Source organism: Hirundo rustica, chromosome 9 (genome assembly GCF_015227805.2).
Source record: "Hirundo rustica isolate bHirRus1 chromosome 9, bHirRus1.pri.v3, whole genome shotgun sequence".
In the NCBI taxonomy this organism is placed as follows: Eukaryota; Metazoa; Chordata; class Aves; order Passeriformes; family Hirundinidae; genus Hirundo; species Hirundo rustica.
Window position 1 is genome coordinate 10,522,916 of NC_053458.1, and position 20,398 is coordinate 10,543,313.

Below are 20,398 nucleotides of genomic sequence, written 5' to 3' on the forward strand. Positions count from 1 at the left end.
ATATTATGTTATTGTGATCAACCACAGTGATCTTATAATGATTTTTCCAACTGAGAAGGACAACAACATTTTTTCCCATTAATTAACATATTAATTCTGCTTTGAAAGAAAATTTTAAGACCCCCTGTTTTGTTAAAGTGCAAAATGATTCCATGAAACTCAAGTGTATCTTTTAACATTTGTTAAACTTTATGAGGGAGTGGCTCTTCCCCAGTCAAAATCAAACCCTAGGAAGATTTTTCCACCATTCATCAGCTGAGATTTTGACATCCAAGGTTTTGAACTGACTATGGCAGGTGAAAAGATCTACCAAGCCCCTAAGGGGAGCTTTTCTCTGTTTAGAAGCATCAAATCCCCAATATATCTGCTGAAGTCTCTTTGAAAGTAGTTTCTGAAGGATGAGTTTGAAAGAGGGGCAGAAGCAGTCACAGCTTCCATCCCACTGAGGAAATGACACACCAGCAGAGCAGGAAGGAAAGCTGGCACAGAAGCATGAGAGCAACAATGCAAGCGAAGCCCCCAAATCATATGGGTTACAAAAAAGGAACTTTTCATATGCTCAACACAAATGAATCTACTCCTGCAATCTGCCAAGGCAGACTCAGAGCAATCATAAAGGTGACTAAACCATGCATTCAGAGAGTACTAAGACAGAAGAATGGCCATACAACCTTCAGCTTGGCCCACTCAATAAGCATTAAATACAGTCTATAATTAACTCCACGTTCATGATCCTCCTTCGGAAATCTCATTTAATTCAATGCAAACATAGATTCTGCTTGGAGAATGATTCAGAATTTGTAGTGAATGAGACTCTTGTTTCTAAGACCTGGCCAGTCTCAAAGAACTACTACAATATAAATATTTAATAATAACAAAAGCATGCAACTCCTTGCCAAGCACAGATGTTAGAAAGTGACTGCAAATCTTGGCATTTGGTGGCACCTAGTCATCCACTGGCTGAGTCACTAATGTGATTGATAGCCTTAAGTTGTTCAGGAACTATTGCCCCCCCAAGAATTAAAATCTGTGAGTTCTATCATAGTTTTCGTATAAGTGTTTTTCTCTACACAACCAGCAAATGTCAGATGTTTTCCTTACAGGTTTTAAAAAGGTTTCTGCTGCTTGGGAAAACTCTTTAGCAGGGAGAAACAGATGCAACTGGCCTGTTTCTATACTTAGTGCATATTTTGTTTCGATATTCTAATTCTGGTGATGATGTTATGATTAGTACAAACATAACTAAAAGAAAAACTCCTGTTGAAACAGATCTTTTTCACTAACCTGGTCCTGAGGAGACTTATATCTTGTTTTGACTAAGGGAACAACTCATTCATAAACTACCTTGCCTATGGAAGTCCTCAGCTTTCCATTCACCCTGTGCATCATTAACAACCCCCACCTGGATACCATCCTGCCCTTTAAAAGCTATTAGACTTTCTAAAGAAGAGCTTTGCTAGGCACAGGCACCAGAAAGGAAGCATCTTCTGTGTTAATATTCTCCTTTCCAACAAGACTGGTCAGAACCTGTCATTTCCATGAAGCATCCATACAGCACCTTTAAAACTGGCCACCCCCTTACAGGTGAGATTCCTGTCCATGCCAGCCTCCCTAATTACAGCAAGGCATTTATCAGACACACAGCTCACACAGAAAGCACTATTCAAGTGCTTCTGACAGAATTCCTTCCAAAGTGAATAAATCTGGTTTCATTACCATCTCCATGAATCCAGGGAGAACAAAACCATTACATTTTGTACTATATCTGAATAACAGGCCCTGGAAGTCTGCAGGGTAGAGGACTAAAGTAGCAATGCATGAAAAAAACTCAAGAAACAAAGGCAAATGGATACATTACTACTTATTTATGTCAATGTTTTCCTTTGTATGACATTCAAAACACAAGTCCAAGCACTCGAGGTGTAATGCAGATCTACCTTTGTAGAAAATGTTCATCCTGTGGGTCATTAGTTTCAATGACATCGGCTGACAAAGCCAGCAACAGGTTTTGAGCAAACGAAAGAATAAGGAAATAAAAACCAAAGAAAACTAATTGTTGCCCTAAGTGCTTCAAATCACACAAGATTCTCACATGCTGTCAACTAAGTGAACCCTACTAAGCTGTGATTTATGGCAAGATTCCACCAAAATGATTATATCACAACAGACACAATTCAATTATTTCTGCCAATAAAGTCATCAGTGCAGAACATATTACCCCTTTCAACTCTAAGCCTTTTTTTTTTTTTTTTTTTTTTAACTAGAAAGTGTTTCTATGATGGTACCATCTTGGCTCAGTCACAGGAAGTATTTTTAACCACTAGGTTCCATTGAATTCACTTATAAATTTGGTACCACAAAAGGTAAACTTGTAGAATGGTAGCAAAGTCCTCTAGGCTATCAGCCATTTTCTTTCCAAATTTATTTCTTATGCTTTATGGTATTTTCAGCCAGTTTCTGTAGTATTAGTAGTAATAATAATAATAACAAACAAACAAACCACACACACAAAAAAAAGCTACCAAAAAACCCCCAACAGAATAATTCAGGCCAGAAGTGAAGTCTACAGGTCATCAGGTCTCTTCTCAAAGCAGGATCAGCTTTAATTCTACAGAAGAAACAAATAAAAAAAGAAAAGAAAAGAAAAGAAAAGAAAAGAAAAGAAAAGAAAAGAAAAGAAAAGAAAAGAAAAGAAAAGAAAAGAAAAGAAAAGAAAAGAAAAGAAAAGAAAAGAAAAAGAAAAAGAAAAAGAAAAAGAAAAAGAAAAAGAAAAGAGAAACAACAAAAAACCCTAATAAAGCTGCAGTTGAAAAAAAAAGTTATTTCACCTACACACGGTACTTGTTTTTCTTTGTTCCTTAAGTTAACTTATAGTATTTATTTTAATCATGCTGATTTTGTTACAAGTCTTTCTAGAAGCTAACTTTAGGACTTTGAAAAATAAACATGCATATTTAGAGTACCATATAAACATATATTTTTAAGTAGTCAACAAAATCTTTCTTTAATCAAAATAATGGAAAGTTTTTATAATGGGGAGGTTTTAACAAAAGAAATCGGTGTTCTGGAAGCCCTCTAGCAGGTAAAAACTTCACTTGGCCTCATAGTGAAGAATAAGAAAAAGCAGACCATGCCTTGGAGAGCTGTGATCAAATAGGTAAGTCAGCAAAGAAGGGGAAAAAAACAATGGAACAGAGGCCTGAGGGGAAGGAAGACTCAAGGGGGTTTGCTAAAAGCAAAATGAAAAGGACAGTGCAAGCAGAAGGAGAAGGAAGGGGAAGACTGAAGCAGCGGTTTGGACGCAGCACAGATGGGGATGCCAGCTGTGTGTGGACAGTCAGTAGGCGTGTTCAATAAATTGGACATTACAAAATACACAAAAATAGCCTGGAAAAAACCAATCAGTCTAGTTAAAAACTTAAAAAACATTTTTCCTTCTCCAACACCCAGACATTCACTCAAAGGTTACTTACTCACTTGACAATTTTGGATTAATCTCTTTGCTTTGACTTCTACACGTATAAATCGAAGGTAATGTATCATGTGAATCTCATCCCACAGTGTTGTATGGGTACACACACTATTGTCTCTAAATCACTAGGATGTCCCAACACAGAAAATTTAACAAAGAAACTGTGTCACCAGCGAGGGTTCCAGACAGCATGGAACAAAAACTGTGTAGAACACTACGTTGAATGAGACCAGAAAGACACCTTGAGCTATTCAATGCAGTCAAGTCTATCCTTCCTGAACACTGAATGAGATACACAGCCTTTGGAGGGAAATAAAATAAACAGACAAATAATATTCCTTCTTTCTCATATACATTCTGCAATCTTTTTGCCATATGTTACTATAATTGAGTTTATGTACCCAGCTGCTTCTGCAAAAGAAGGTCCTACCTGGAGACTCTCTTATCTCCTGCAACAAGCAGTTCCCAACACACTTAGGACACTTTGATTCCATTATGGAATCTCACTGGCTGCTCATCATCACTAAAATGGATTGTTCCGCCCTATAGGTACAATGATATCTTCAAAACATTAAGAATGGGGTTTATATTGACATGGCATGTTGTGCAGGGAATGTATTCTCAAGTCATTCAAAGCCACGAGATTGGTTCTGGGCCCTTTTAAGCAGAAGGTTTTTGGCAGTGTTTATGCTCCCAACACCAAGAAATTCCTTCAGGTTCCTGACCCCAGAAACAGGGTCGCTACTGACCTCTAGTGTTCCACAACCCAGGCTCAATTCGACTGATTTAAGGCAAAAAGAATGAGAAGCATCTTTATCCTTCACCACTGCATCCTCCTTCTGACATAGCCAGAGGTCTCTGCCTTGTACTGAGGCTCTATTTTATCAACAAAAATATTAGTATCCATTTTTAAAGAAACAAGTAGAAAGGAAATATGGACTCCTAAGCATCCCAGCAAATCATAGATTCACATTCCTTCTTTCACACCTGTAATTAATTTTTCATTTGGAAGATTAAGAGAAAGATATCTAGAGCAGAGTGACAGTTGTGGCTTCAAGTGGATATTTATAGTCTCTTGATCAGTTATTAAGGAATTAATGCCAGTGAACCGCAATCCAAGCTGGTCTGCAAAGCCTAGTGCAAGGAAAGGAGTTGTAATTGCCAGGTTGCTGCAGGACTTGGCTGTCCCAGGTAGAAGTGTGGAATCTAGTGAGCCAGCTGCACAGGTGGCATAGGAGCTGCTTACAACAGAAAGCTGTAATTACAGAAATGAAGAAGAATCCTACTGTTCTACTTACAATTTTGAGTCCAGATTCAGGAGAAAGCCCAGTTTGTCATATTCTGGAAAACAAAAGCAAAGGACACAGTATCATAAAAGCTGCAAGAGTCTCCTCTGCAAAAGGCCCCAAAACGAAACAGCAGGAAGTCCTTTTAGTAGCTGTTAATACAGATTATTGTTACTTCAAGGTATTCCTAAATTAACATTTCTCAATCTCCAGGAAATACCAGAGCAAGAGAACACGTGGGTAACCATTAATTTAGAAATCACTAGAATTAATCAAGATATCCAGAGTGATAAAAAGAAATTATTACTGAAAACACTTATGCAGTGATAAACAAAGCTTTCCTGCTTGGTCACTGAACTGTATGACAAACATTCCTCCTAAGTTCTGATGCGTAGAGCTTTGACATTTTTCTTCATTCCTTGTCTATTCCAACCCACAACTTCATAATCAAGTAGCTCATCTTCAAGAGAAAGTGACTCATGGTGGCAAAAATGCTTCAAGTTCAGGTGTTGCTCAGTAGGAAACTGCAAAATTAGTTTATGCCATGAACAGAGATCAGCTACAGAAACAAAACTATCACTCAGAATGTCTGTAACTCATGTATAAAATGAGCTTTTCATTAAGCATCTCTGAATATATTGTGACCTTGTAAATCAAACACTTGATACAAAAAAATAAAACTATTAGAATTCACATGAAATATACAAGAAAAAGGTGCAGTGTTCTTCTTGCACTGGGTTAGACTCAGGAGCCTCCTCACACTGAGGACCCCTGGGTCTCACAGCTACACAATAAAAAAATAACACAGAGAAGTAAAAGATAACTCAATCAGAGATTAAAAGAAACTACAAGAAAAAAAATCTCATAAGCTTTTAGAAAAAGCTCATTGGAAATATAAGATTACTTTTCTCATGAGACATCCCTAGAATTTCTGGTGCCGTAGTTTACCTCCAAAGATCACAAGCTTTTCACACTCTCATTTAGCAGCAGAACAGCAAAGCCTAAACACATACTTCAGGCACAATGACTGAACCAGGTAGGTCAATGTAAACTGTGCCATTGGTTTCAATCCCATTAAGATTTAATTCCTGAGCCAAGGGAAGTATTCTATTTGACATCACTTAGGTAACAGAAGCTGCAGAACACGTGCACGCTCGATATTGGCACATACAGTCTGTTCCCTGCCAGCGCCCGAGTGCCACCCACCATCTCCACTCCACCTGTGCATCTCTCCTCCACTTTCCACACACTGACACTTCTGTTTCCCCCATGTGCTGCTTTCCTCATAATTTCTCCCCGGTTTATTCCTCCTACAAGAAATTATGTCCTGTACAACCTCACCTCCTCCACTTGTAGGATTGTGCATAGGAAGTTATCCATGCTGGAAAAAGAAACATGCCTTCAATTTTTATTAACCCTTCTGACTCCCAAACCCAACATCTGTACTAAGCAAACAGCAACAAAGATTTTTTTTCAAGTAACTCTTTCTCTAAAAACTTCTACAGACACTGATCCATCTGTCATCAGTCTTATCTCGTTCAAACCAACATTCCCCTCTTCCCAGCAGGAAATACAAAAAGAGGAAATGCAATAAGAGATATATCTCTTATATATCATAACTACAACAACATCCTGGACTTTCTATTAATTAGTTTTGCAACCAAAGCACCAGAACACAGACATGAGCTAACCACTAAGGGCAGACCTCCATCGCAACGTTTCACCAGACTTATCTTCTGCTCGTCACAAGTGTTGCACCTTCCCTAGGCTTCAAGTTTTGATGTTCACCGATCTTTAATGACAGAGATACAAATTATTTTTCTTTAATTACGTGTCAACTACCTTGCAACAGGCACTTTCCAAAAAAAAGTATTACGAAACAAAACATTTCTGATTTCAAACCAGATGCACTGGTACGTCCTTGATTTTCAGTAGGGTGTAACTATAGTTTCAGGCTGTAACATCAAACCAGAAGCATCCAAGCCCCTTCCCCTTGCTGGTGTGTGAGATGTGAAAGCTAATGCAGGCAGAGGAATGCTGTGCTCACCACGGGCCATCTCACACTCACAGGCACTTTCAGAAATCAGCATTACTATTAGCTGAGAAATTAATCTCTATCACATGTTGCTCCCCCAGGAAAGACACTAGGACTCTGTAAAATTACAGATTCTAAGTTATCTTCCTTTTTAGCAAAAATTGGAGTCTTGCTACAGACTTCCAGTGTCATTTAGCTGTATCACTATGAATAGAGGGGCCAACAGCCCACATGCCGGCTGGAAACAGCCTGGATTCACGAAAGACAGATAAAGCCCCAAATATCTGAAAAAAGACAAACACACAGAGCCCAGCTGCAGGAAAAGGCAATCCTTGTCTGGAGTTATGTATCTTAATTAAAACAAGATGAAAACAGATGAAACACACTAAATCAAAGTACAACTGAATCTAAAACACAGTTTGGTCAGGGTGTGATGATTACAGGAGAGGAACTGAACTGATCACACAGCTCAGAGCTCAAGAAAGGGGCAATCTCATTCCTACCCTCTCCTCCATGGAAAATAGAGGTGGCAATAGCCTGCCTTGGCACTCACACCACCTCTCTGGGCCCTTACAGGTTGCCTCCTCCTCCCATAACCTTAGTTTAAAGCCTTACTCACCAGGTTAACCACTTGATATACAGAAATATTTCTCCTCTTTTTCATGTAGTGGGATAAAGAAGTGCTGGAATATTAGAGAAAACAGAACAAAATAGTTAGAGAGAACAAGATAGAAAGACTCCAGCTTCTCCACCAAAAATCAGCTTGGACCAGCTGGCCATGTTAACTGTGGTTTGATGTTGGCCTCCACCAACATCATCGTGATGACTCTCGCCCAGCACCCCAATCATTCGGGGGTCTCTGCACTGAAGGACAATGCAGAGCCACTCACAGGTTGTCTGCAGAACTCCCTTCACATTTAAGCATGTTGGAAGGTCTGATCAAGCCCAGGCCATGTCTGACCCACCAATTTCCAGACAAGACACCTCTATGGCTGCGTGGCACAGGATCTGTTTTTAAAGCAAGAAATGAGTAAAGGTAATAAAAAACTTAGTTTGCATCCCCTGGAAGAACATCATGGAGTATTCTGAACAAGGCTTTATATTATCAGTCCACAGAAGACTGAAGGGCCCCGGAAAGATAAAAGTAACATTATTAGAAAAGCACAAGTCAATCTAAAGATCACAGTCACTTGTGCTAAGGAGCTACAGATCTCAGGTGGTAACGTGGTACAGCAGTGCACAGAGGCACAGAAATGAACAAACATGGGAAATGAAGTTTCATTGTGCCCCATAAGAACAAGAGGTCATCTTAGGTCAAAAACAAAATGCGTTTCCAGATTTCCAGGAAGATCAGAACTGAATAAGAATCTAAGAACTGACAACAATTTCATAATAAAGCATGTAATTGGGATTACATGAACAGAATAGAGCCAAGCATAGCAATTTCTATAAATTATGCAAATCCTGTGCCAAATTCAATGTTGGCATTAGCATGGAAATTCCTCCAAAGAATCCAACAGAAATCCAGCTACCAGGCTGCAAGTGAGAGATGCATTGTCTCATGTCTGAAAACTCCATGCAGACCACCCAGGAAGCCAAAGCCCAGTGTACGGTATCTAGTAAGTATTCAAGTTGCCTTTTGCATCTGCAGCCAATATAGCTATACAAAAATGGACAAAATTTTCCCCTTATGCTACTAATCTGAAATCAACAATCCAGGAATTAACTTGGCATAGTGGTTCTATCCTTCAAACTACCAATTTCACTGATGACTTGAGTACTAACCCTCTTAGCAGCCAGCTACTTAGAAGCACAGTACAAATAACTTTGCCAGCAGAAATAGAAATTTGAACTTTTTTTTTTCAAGACAGCTATAGCTAGAACACAGTTCTAGCTCTGTGTTTAATTGGTAATTGCAAGTACAGAAGGGAAGGCAGAAGATTCCATTTTGCTGTTTTATTCAAAATGTTCATGCTTGTCAAAGAAATCAGTATGAGTCTCAAGAGACAGAAGTCTATCAAGGATGCTCAGACCACCCTGATACATTTCATCCTGTCCAGTGCAGTTTGGTCTCTGCAGAACTGAGGATCCAACTGAGCCAAGCCTTGGTCAGTGCTCACATGCAAGTTCTACATCTGCAGCAAAGGCCACAGGTAAAATGACTTCCTCTGCAATGCAAAAGGCCAAACACATCACATTCACCTCGCACTGAGAAAACACATATGGACAGTTATAAAAGTTCAGCCGATGTAAAATAATTCTGCTAGAACGCGAGAGACAAGAAAGAATTAATGAAAAGAAGTCATGTTAAATGGATCAACTGAAAAGGACAAAAGAAAGCTTTTATTTCAGGGTTAAAAAAATACCAGTCAGGATTACTGAGCAACAATCGAAGTACTGGATAAACAAAGACTTCATGTTGCATCCTTTCCTTAGGATTTTCACTTTAACCTCTTCAGTGATGGAATTCACTGATGAAAGCATTATCTTCCATTTAAATAACCAGGGAATAAAAAAGACTGCAAATGCAAGTTCAGAAGTGGTAAAGCTGAGGCCACCCAAGCTTCTAGCACAGTCCTGCATGGTCTGTGTTTCGGTTTCCTCCTCACCCCCACTTACTCTTTTGCATATGCATTTACCAACCTTTTTCTCTATGTTGCCGAGTGACATCAAGGAAAACACCAAGAAAACTGGTAAGGCAAAGCCCAGTCCCTGGTGCCTTTCCCTGCTCTGTAACAGTATACAGAAGAAGCAGAAGTGACACCTGTGAGGCTAAGTGCTCAGCCCTTGCAACCCAGCACCAGAAGCTTACCTCACCAATCTACATCTACACATCCTAATAAAACTATAGCAACCTCCAATGGTAGAAAAGCAACCGGCTGCTTTAAGCTGAGTTTGGAAAGACTCCAGTAGGAAGATGAAAAATTTCCTCCTATGATCTGCATATGCCCTTTTGCTTTTCCCAGGAAGTCATCCACTTCAAGACAGACTACAGCCTTTGCTAAACAGTTGTTCCATTTACTGCCATGAGTCCACTTGGCAGATTGAGTTAATGCTGCCCTACAGTCTCCCAACATACTTTTTATACTATAAACTGTATTGTATTTCCTAATAAAAGTCAAGAACAAAATTAACAAAACAGTAATCTATATTGGCTTTTAGTGACTTACAGGATGTGCTGATTTGATGCAGAGAGGTATCACATGAGAGAGAAAAATCAGATTGAAATACTTTTAATTTGAGGCGTTCATTAACCCACTTCTTGACATTTGCACCTCAACTCATTCACAGCTGTATTTTCAACTGGAGGAATACAGCATTAATAAGAAGACAGATGATGACACTGAACATGCTGGCAAAGTCACATAAGGACTATGAAACTACTTCATGACAGTCACTGGCAAAGATTCAAGCAGCTCCCACAGTCTACACTCAGAAAAATAAAGAATGAAGTAAAACTTCATTAATCAAAAATGAAAAGGGAAAAGCATTTTTGCAGAAAAAAGCCACTAAAACCAGCAGAGAAAATACACATATTTCCCTTTTTTCTTTCTGCCTTACAGGAAGGAGAAATATCTAGCATAGTTAGTTCATCTCTCCTTTCACATCATTATCACATAGTGCTAAGACAGGAATCCAATTTGGGTGAAAAACCCCAACACACTAGAACCACAACAGCTCCAAACATCAATTAAAGTTATTTTCCTCAAACTAAGAACATCTAAAGTTAACTACCACTGACCTGAAAACCCAGAAAATACCAGAGTTTGCAACTGTAGACATCTGTACTATCAGAGTATCATTGAGAAATCAAATAAACAGCAAGGAATCTCCTGCAAGTCACCAATGTTTTTCTCTTACGCTAGGAACCTATCACTACTCTAACCATTTGATACCTCATTCAGTAGCATTTCTTTTCCTGGCCTCCATCCATACCACTCCCCATCCATAATGTAGGCAAGTAGTCACCAAATTCTCTCGAGTTGTATTTGGTAGGACAGACACAGAGTTATTCTCATCCTTCACAAAATGTTAATCTGAGCATCTTCAGCAGCTGAATGAAACAGAGAAAGTTTCCTTCATAGTTCTCACAGCTTCTCCCAATATGGTTATGGACTTTGACTTAAGGAATCACTAACAGCAAACTCCTAAATAAGCAGAGATTTAAATTCTCAGATGATTACTCCACTATCAGTGTGAACTCAGCATTTGGAAGCGTGGTCTTACATGTGGACTTTCACAAGCACATGAGCTGCAGCAGATACACTACTCTAAACCAAAGTTTAGAAATCCAGAAGACTTAATACATGCAAACAACTTGAGCAAGACCTAGATAACACTTGGTTGCTTGTAATGTTGGAACTAGCACCTTTTAAGCCTGCAGTGAGAACATCTGCTATGAATCAGTGGCCATACTGCAATCAAACATGTCTAACAAGAGCATAAGCCTACAGCCCAAAGGTATTCAGTGTTTTCAGCAAGCACAGTAGCATCTGGTAAACTTGCACATCCAGTGCACTCCTGTCCAAGGCTTAGAGGAGAAAAATTTAGCTTGCTGTCAGACACAGGAGGTAGGAAAAAGTCTTGAACAAAAATAGCAGGGTATAAATCTAACTTTCAAGGTTCAATGTTTGATTTGGTAGCAACAAAGTAAAACAAAGCAACTAGAGAGGAAAGAAAAAAAAATAAAAGGAGCACTAGCTGTCTATGCCAAGTGAATGAAATCTAGGGCTTTTCAAACACCCTGTGTCCTGATTGTTTCCCCTACTTCAGAGCATGACACCCTTCCTCTGGCTTCAGCTGAAACACTGGCCTAGACATCACATCAAACACTTATCTCAGCTGCTCAAGCTTTATCTTTCAATGGAAGAGACAGCCATGAAGAGAATTATAAAAACATCTGGACTTGTGAAGGCTGCACCACAGCAGAACCTCATGGTTCAGCCTCACTCAAAGCACATTTGACTTGCATGTCCTCTACCCAATAATCTCCTATGAAGCATTACATTAAAGCTCCATAGCCAGATGAACTTCTGAACATTCAGTTCAGAAAGTTTATCCAGAAAAACATACAGAGTCATTAATCTGAGTTGCATAAGGACAGATCTCCAGCATTTCTGAAAACTGCAACTTGCATGTGGGACAGTTAAGGGGAAAGCCAAGATAAGGACAAACAGTCAGTTCAAGTATGATGAAGAAGCTGCAACAAGACATTGCCCTTCACATGGAATGATTAACAAGTACCAAAGAGCACTTCTAAGCTGTTTAATATGCAAATGTAAGTACCAGTCTTAAGCAGCATGAGATCTTAGCAGGGAAACTATTATTCTCAGCTGGTTTTGACTAATAAAGAAAAAAGTATATATAATTTTATGTTTCAAAGCATATAACTTTAGCTGAAACATCACCTACTGGGAATGGCTGGACCTGGAGCTGCCATGGTTTCTGTGGGTTCTTTCTGGGCTCTGTCTTTTCCTGGGTCTGGAGCAAGGTGAGATGGGATGGACAGCGGAAGCACAATAGCCACAGTTTTTCTCTCTCTCCTTCCTGTTCAACAAGGAAAGCTATCCCTCAGTTGGACAGACATCACACATCTTGACATCTTATTACACATACCAGTTCAGAGCAAGGCGAAGTTTGCAGCACAGTAAGTGCAAAGTACTAAACATGAGCAATAAACATACAGCTTTCTTGGACATTTCTGAGCCTCCCTTCTCAAATATATGAGGTTTTTTCACATTTCTTCAATTAAGGAAGTCGGTCTTGTCGCAGTGAAAGGGTTTACAAAAGATCAAGTCTTACTGTCTCAATTCCTAACCAATCCAAGCTTGAGTTTTAAAACGCAAGCAGAACATAGACCAGTGCTTTTAAAACAGACCCAGGCAGTCCAATGGTTCACATGAGCCTGTCTCTACCCTCCATATTAACAGATCTCCAAAAGACATAGAGTAGTTGAACTGTTTTCATCAATAAGTTTATTTTCCTATTGGTAAACATTTATGGTTAACTCCATATATACAAACTCTGCGATTAAAATTCAAGCAAGGGTATCTCAAACCTATGCAACTTCCTCCCTACTTCTGCAGACTGAAGAGACCACCACCCAATACAGGAGGCAGGCAGCAACACACTTCAGTTATGATATATTAATTAGTAAGAGAGAACTAATAGAGGGTTTCTTCCCCCCCACACAAACAAGTTATCCTTTAGGCACCCTAAAGATACTCCCACATCAGATCATGCACTAAGAATGACCTGTTTCCAGACATAAGTTTTAGAGGAGATACAGGGAGAGTAGAAAAAGTTTGAGGTGTTTTAAACAAAGCAAGTTACTACCACTAGTTCAGGGGTTAGTAAATCAGGTATGTGTTCAAGCTTCGATGTTAGTGTCAGGTAGCAGACTCTCTTTCAAACTGTGCAGGCAGAAGACAGGTGCTATGTTGGAAGGCAGCATGTTCCCCCTATTGATCTAAGAGGAAAGGCTGGCAAGCAAGATAAAATAAAATATATCTAAGCAAAGGTTTTGTCTTTTGTGGAAGACAAGAAATATCCCCATCTTTTAAGTATTAAGGGGTTTAAAGTTATAAGAGCAATTCTTAGCCTTTTCCTTGCACTTCATATATCATTATATACACACTGTAAACTGAATTTCATCAAGTACCATGCTCACTATGGCGTGCCTTGGCTGCAGCTTTCACATTACACACAGCCAAACGGAGACCTAGTGAAGTGCCCACAACACAAAAGAATTTTTGATTTCTGGTTCAGTTAAATTGTAGGTCACATTTACATTCCAAAGGAAATGAGATTGGGAAGGATTTGCCCAGGGGTTCGATAATGCTGGTCAATCTCCACCCAAAAAAAAAAAAAAAATTTCCAGCCCTATTGGTTTAGTTACGACTCTTTCGCCTTCTCCTTCCTGGAAGCATTCCTAATGTCTTTCCCCAAATAACTCAACTGTTTGTTTAGCTGGGAAACTATCCTAGGAGCATGAAACAGTTTTTCTTCAGCTGGTGGGTGACATCATCTTAATGTTTTTCACATGAGAAGAGAAGCACAAACTGCATCATCAACACGTGGCCAGGTCCTTTCCTCACTGGGTAAGGGAAGAAACCCGCCGTTTAATCCTTGTGTTGTACTAAGGCTCTTAAAACTCCCACTGCACTTAGGAAGGGACCTATTTACCCTTTGGCTAGATGGCTGATTCCCACAGAAGTCTGACTCGGTATCCTGCCTCCCAACATGGCTACCATGTCAAGTTAAGTAGAAGCCTTGTCATGAGGTGGGAGATAGAGAAGAAGGCAATGTTGTACCTGAGCCTATTGTATGTCCAACGGAGTCAAAGGAAAGAACCACTGAATCTGTAACACAAGAGTACAAGTTCATTTTCCCCTTTTCTTCAGCACCATTTCTTGCTGTAACACTTTTTTCTTATTTTGCTTAAGCAATTCTTTGTGCTCCCTTCTGCCAGGAAGCAGAACAACTTCTTCACCAACCAGACATAACAACAGGCACCTAGCAAAGGCAGAACAATGGAGTATGCAATAATCACAGTGCCGTTAACCAATGAAGTAGCTACAATTCATTGAAAATCATTTCATTTTATGCCTAATAAGCTTGGCCAAATGAATCCAAACATGCTTTGACTGCTGGCCTAGAGAGTTTTTTCTTGTCAAATGTAAATACCAATATTTTTTCCCCACTTAAGGATGTTCCCTGTTATGATCAGTTCTTTCCTGACACGGTTTGCTAAGCCAAGCACTTTGTGCTCTTTGCACTCCATGCTCACCAGGTTTCCCACACCTTTACTCACAATAGTGGCTTTCAACTCAATGCATTCCAATTCATCAATATCTTTTCACCTTTGCTCTGTAGGCAGTACATGTGCCAAGCTTCAAGAAAATATAACCTCTCTACTTGATACCCTTTTATTTTTCTATCTGGGAATCACAACCATGCTTTTAGCCATGACTCCAGTGACAACTCTTGCTCCCCAGTTAATGCCTGACACTTTTAGTCACTGTTCCATACAATGGGGCACCCTTTGCTTCACTGTGGTTTAAAGATCCTAGTTTTTATATATGCAACTTGACATTTGGCCACATAGAAACCCTTACTGCCTGCCTGCACTCAGCTCACCCCATGATCCAGACCCCTTTATTAATCATTCCTTTTCCTCATATACCACCCTTCCAGCCTAGAATCTGTTCACAAAATTACCAGTAGTAATTCGATATGCTGTTCCAAGTGGAATTGTATTATGGTATCATGCTCAATAATGGGACCTTCCCCCAGCTTTATGTTTATTTGAGACAAGCCAAGATTTATTTTGATAGTAAGCCTCCTGGTTTGCCATCTATTTTCATGGAAATCCTAACTGAAGGAGAAAGACTACCAAATTCCCTACCAGTGGAGCAGAATTGGGGTGAGAATTTAGAGATAAATTGCCAATGGGCAAAACACAAAATAATTTCACGGCCTGAGAAGCTCTAAACTGACACAGCAACCGCTGAACCGCCTTTCATCTTCATCTAAATGAATAGACTGAATTCTTTGACATTTCTCTTTGTCACTCAGGTTTCAGATGTGACCAGTTCATCACACAACCTTTGCAGCACCACAAAGGCTGCCAAGGTGCAAGCCCTCAGTGCAAGGCAAAAAGCTCAAGCACAAGAAGACTTAGCCTGCTGAAAAAAGTGTAACCTCCTCCTACATCACTTGAAATTTAGGCAGGCTACAATCACAGGCACTGGCAGTTACCATGTTAGAGCCGAAAATAACACAGGACTGAGCCCTTGGCTTCTATATATTTGACATTATCCTGGTGCTTATTTTCCAGCTCCTAAAAATACATAAGAAACTGCTAATTTTCAAAATAAACACTGTTGTTTTATTAAAAGACTGTTAATTTGACTGGGTTTAAAAGAATTTAGAAGAAGAAGGTCTGTGCTGCCTTGGATCCAGCACTATGGTAGTAACACTAAAAAAATTAAAAAGAAGATATTACTAGTCTCAAAACTTACTCCAACAAAAATAAAAATCCATCTGGACTTAACAACTGTATTTCCTCTTTTGGGAATAAAATTCAGACATCACTATATTATTCTAAATAGCCAAGAGTTTAATTCATTTTAACTGCATTAACTGCATTTGCCATCAATTTTAAAGTATCTGTGTGGGGTTCTACTTTAAAAAAACTGTTGAGATTTTTATCAACATAAAGTACTGTTTGGTAGTTAATGTCAAATTTAAAAGCTGTTAATTTTTCTGAAATATACTTTGTGGTCAAACATTGCACATGAAATATTAGGACTTATCTAAGAATGGCTGAAAAGCACTGCAAGCACCAAATTAATAACATTATCGCAACCCACAAAAATAGTATAATTTTTCAGTCCCTTAACTGAGAACATTCTCTTCCTCATATTAAAAAAAACAATTTACAAGGAGATTAACAGCTCCTTTTCCAATGTGGTCCTTCATGCTACTATTACTTTCAACTAATCAAATTCACCGCAAATAACCTGTATTATAGTCAACTCCCCCTCGACCTCCAGAAGTAATTTCACAAAGCATGGATCTTTATTAAAACACTGTGTTTATTTCTGGTATTTGCACTCCAAAAGCAAAGAAACTATAAACCTGAAGAAAACTGAGAAGATAATAACATGTCACCTTTCTTCTACCCAAATAGCTACTCACATCCAAATTCAGAGCTACAGGTTACTTCTGTCAGAAGATGACAGGGACAAGCATTTCTTTGAAGCAAGCCAGATTTACTTGCAAATACACTGAGCTCTGCTTCCACAAACATAAGAAGAAAAGTTACTTTGCTTCTAGTTTTAAATCTCTTCCAGTCATCTCTCAGTTCAAAATCCTCCTGACTTTCTAGGGGGTCTTTTTTGCTGAGACAAAGCGGCAGCTCTGTCCGTGCCCAGTGCCTTTCCCCAAGCCGCAGAGCGTGCTCTATCTTTCAAAGGCAACCTTCAAAGGCTTTATCTTTCAAAACTTATTAAGATACAACGTAAAATATACCCACTTACATGCACCCTTGGCTTTAGGTGCCAGGAAGTGTTCATGCCTGAAGGAGCAGTCCCCCCCCAACCTTTCAGATACTTACTTTAATAAAGAAGCTTAAATGTTTTTTCTTCCTGCCTTAAATGAAGGGCAGCCTTTATGCCTAAAACATGAAATGTGACACACAGTAACCAGCCAATATGTACAGCTTAAGGCTGCACACACCACAGTGCCAGTCTTTTACATCTGTTTTCATGTCAACTACAATCTCTTTTTTTCAGTGGCTCTAGCAGCCTAAAAAAGAAAAGGAAAAAACCCACAACCACACAAAAACACCCCCCCCCCCCACACAAACCAACAAAACCAACCAACATACAGCAAAATCCAAATGTAATTCTGGATCTTATCCAATCCATAAGAAGAAGCAAAGACAGCACAAGCATTCACTCAATTTAGAAGGCACTCAGTGCCAGGAATAATGACAGCTAAGACCTCACCAGCCAGATTACAAAGTTGCTTTGGGTCATTTTGTGTCAGCTTTGGGTAAAAGTTGCATTGGGACCTATGCTTTGGGGTCACTTTCCCCTCACTCTCACCATCCAGTTCGAGCATCACAAATTGGACGAATATAAAAATCTGCTCCATCATCTCCCCACACAAAACTGTTCTGTGCAGGGCTACCTGAATGCACTCCATCACAGCCCCTTTGGAGTGTGGAGGAGTGTTGTATGAGACCCTTTCCACTGCTGTGAAACAGACACAAGGATCCCATTTCATTCAGGAACAAGGAGCTTGGAGACAGAGTCTGCAAAGACCCTCAATGCTGCTCTAGGAACAAATTTAAATTCAGTTCCAACAACGCTCCATACAGGACCCAGAGCTGAATGTACCTTCAAAGGAACAACTGGATTTGCACAGATCTGTTCTGGAGTAAAAAACCAAAAAACAACAACAACAACAAAACAAACCCCAAACAACAACAACAAACAAAACCCCAAACAAACAAACCAAAAACAAACCCCAAAAAACTCACCTGCCAATCTGCAATGACTACATTTATTGCTGAACTTACACCACAGTCCAGCTAAGACATCCAGTTATGTGGACTGATTGTATTTCAAGGCAAGGGATGACTTCAAGTGTTGCTAACCCCTTACCTTTCTCAGGGCCTGGATAACTGCACCACACTCCCCTGCCCTCAAGACAGGCAAATTAAATCATTCATCTTGCCACATATATTGTGCACCTTACCTCGGGGCATTTCTGGACACCAGGCAAGTATTTAACTGCTACTCATAACACATTGCTGTATCTTTTCCATTAGTCTGGTTTCTGAACAGAAAAATATATGAAGATTTGGATCTTCACAAATGAGTGATAGTCCTGACCAACAAACTGCAGATTTGTAGAAGGCAAACAAATCCATGCTGAAAAACATCTGAAGTTTCATACACCATGCACATCACTAGATAAACATTTAACATGGGTACTACACTGAAGATATATATGGAAACAGCTCTTAAAAGCCCAATTGCATCAAGTTCTTAAAATAATGTAGGAGCAAATACATGGATACATTTCCAATACAAATACTGTCCTTACTTAGATTTCATCATTGAAGAAAATACAACACACAAACAAAAAAACAAGCAGTGGCAACACGTATCTCATTTGTAATGAGAACAGCAAATATAATCCACATTCAAACAAGAACTGTATATAAACTGTATGTTTACCTAAGTACTGTTTCAAATTTTCAGTTAAGATTTTTATAGTAAGTCCCTCTGAGAAGCCACTAACTTTTTATTGCTTTTTACAGATTCTCCCTGCAAGAATTTGTAGATATTTGGCTCAACCTACTAGAAACCAAAGAAGCTGAACCAGTAACTCCTCTTATCTGTTTTTTGGGGGAAGGATTGTTTTGGGTTAAAAAAAAAAACAACAAAAACCCAACAACAAAGAAACACCCAAACCAGACTTCAGCAATAAAGTAACTTCCCCAAGAAAAACAACATGATTGCATGCTGCTTTGGAAGTGGTCCTGAGAAACCACAAACTGTCAGTCCCACTGGAGTTACAAGAGTTTAATAATAAAGGCTTAACACAGCCTCAAATACCACATACCATTACGGCAATACACTCCACAGGCCAAGCCAAACAGGGAATATGAGAATACATCACAACATAAGGCTGTGATTGGGCACATCCTTATTCAGACACTCAAGCTCTGAGGTCTGTATTGCTTTATTATATGCATAATCAATGTCTCTCATTCCATACCCCGGCTCTCCAGATACTCTGATGGATTCCTACAGAACTACAACCTGTATTTAATAACATTTAATGTCATTTATATCTCCAGAGCTTGATCAGAGACTGGATATCCTGCAGAACTCCATCAGCTGTCTTGGAGATGGCAATTGCAGTAATATTATCTAACAAAATTTTGATTCAGAGTCAGAATGAAAAGAAAAAAAATGAGGTGCTTCATTTTTATCACAGAATTAGAAGAACATCCTTAAGGGTCTGCCATTCATCTGTCTCCTTTTTTCTGCTGAGTACTGAAAAGTATAGGATCAAACATCCCAATAGCCATCAAAATTTATTTTCTATTTGAGATCAATATTCTGGAATGTGATATACCAGATAAGGAACATTTAATGCATGAAACTCTTCATAACTTGCTGACAAAGAGATCAATAAGAAAAACTATTCTTACGTTTCACCTAGTCAGGAAATGAAGCTCACAAAAGCAGTGTACTCTCAAAAACAATTCTGCTGTCAGGATTCATTTGGCAACATCTGACTAAGAACTCTCCTGCTCCAAAATAAAAATATTTTGAATAAGACCCTCCCTTATCATGACTATGCAACATACTGGATAATTCTCATATCCAAAGAATTGAAGGGAACTGAATCATTTCAGGTCTGTCTTAGAGACTGCACTTAGATATCTAAGGCATGAATATCCTTCCTCAGATTAAGTAAAACATAACTGCCTGCATTTAAAAATCCCTTGACAGGGCAACCTTCACTTCCTAACACATTGTTTTGCAAGCTGAAGATGGATTTAGGGAAGGGCTAAGTAATTTACTCGGTTTAATGACAAACGCCATCCTACTAACTCATTAAGTATCCTGCTTCTGCATTAATGTTGGGCTCCCCATTCCCCTTGCTTGGTCTATTTTGCTTTACTAAGCTCTTTCTTCTATAGTGCCAAGGATTTTCCTACTTGACACCTTTTTTCTGGACAGTGAGATGGCTCTGTGTTAAGGGCACTGGTCACTACAACAACATCTTTTTGCCACAGTCCAAGGATGTTCCAAGTGACTCTCAGTCATCACTTAAAACTCAAGGCACTAATTACGACATCGCCTAAGCTCCACAAAGCATCAGTGAAGGTCGAAAAAACCACTTATAATACCACTCTTCCTGGTAATCTCAGCTCCTACACACGTACTCTGTCAAAAACAATCAGTAGTGCTCCCATGTTTAGATGCCACAAAGAGTTATGATCTCAAGTGTACTGTTTGAGCAGCGTAATTCTAACATTTTCAATATCTAAGATGAGAAATTACGTATAAAGTT

At 39.2% G+C, this 20,398-nt stretch overlaps 1 protein-coding gene across 10 annotated transcripts in view; it reads right to left on the minus strand.

The window, feature by feature from the left end:
- The window catches only part of ST3GAL3 (ST3 beta-galactoside alpha-2,3-sialyltransferase 3), a 174,714-nt gene that overhangs the window by 123,832 nt on the left and 30,484 nt on the right, over positions 1–20,398 (minus strand). For 5 of the 10 annotated variants that reach the window (XM_040072438.1, XM_040072440.2, XM_040072437.2 and 2 more), the window contains 3 exons: positions 14,107–14,154; positions 12,206–12,340; positions 4,771–4,813 (listed from right to left, as the gene is read on the minus strand). In XM_040072438.1, coding sequence (XP_039928372.1) covers positions 4,771–4,813; positions 12,206–12,340; positions 14,107–14,154 — 226 coding nt within the window. Of the gene's footprint in view, positions 1–4,770; positions 4,814–7,412; positions 7,477–12,205; positions 12,341–14,106; positions 14,155–20,398 lie in introns of those variants that run through there. The other 5 variants (XM_040072441.2, XM_040072447.2, XM_040072446.2 and 2 more) reach the window with 4 other exon arrangements.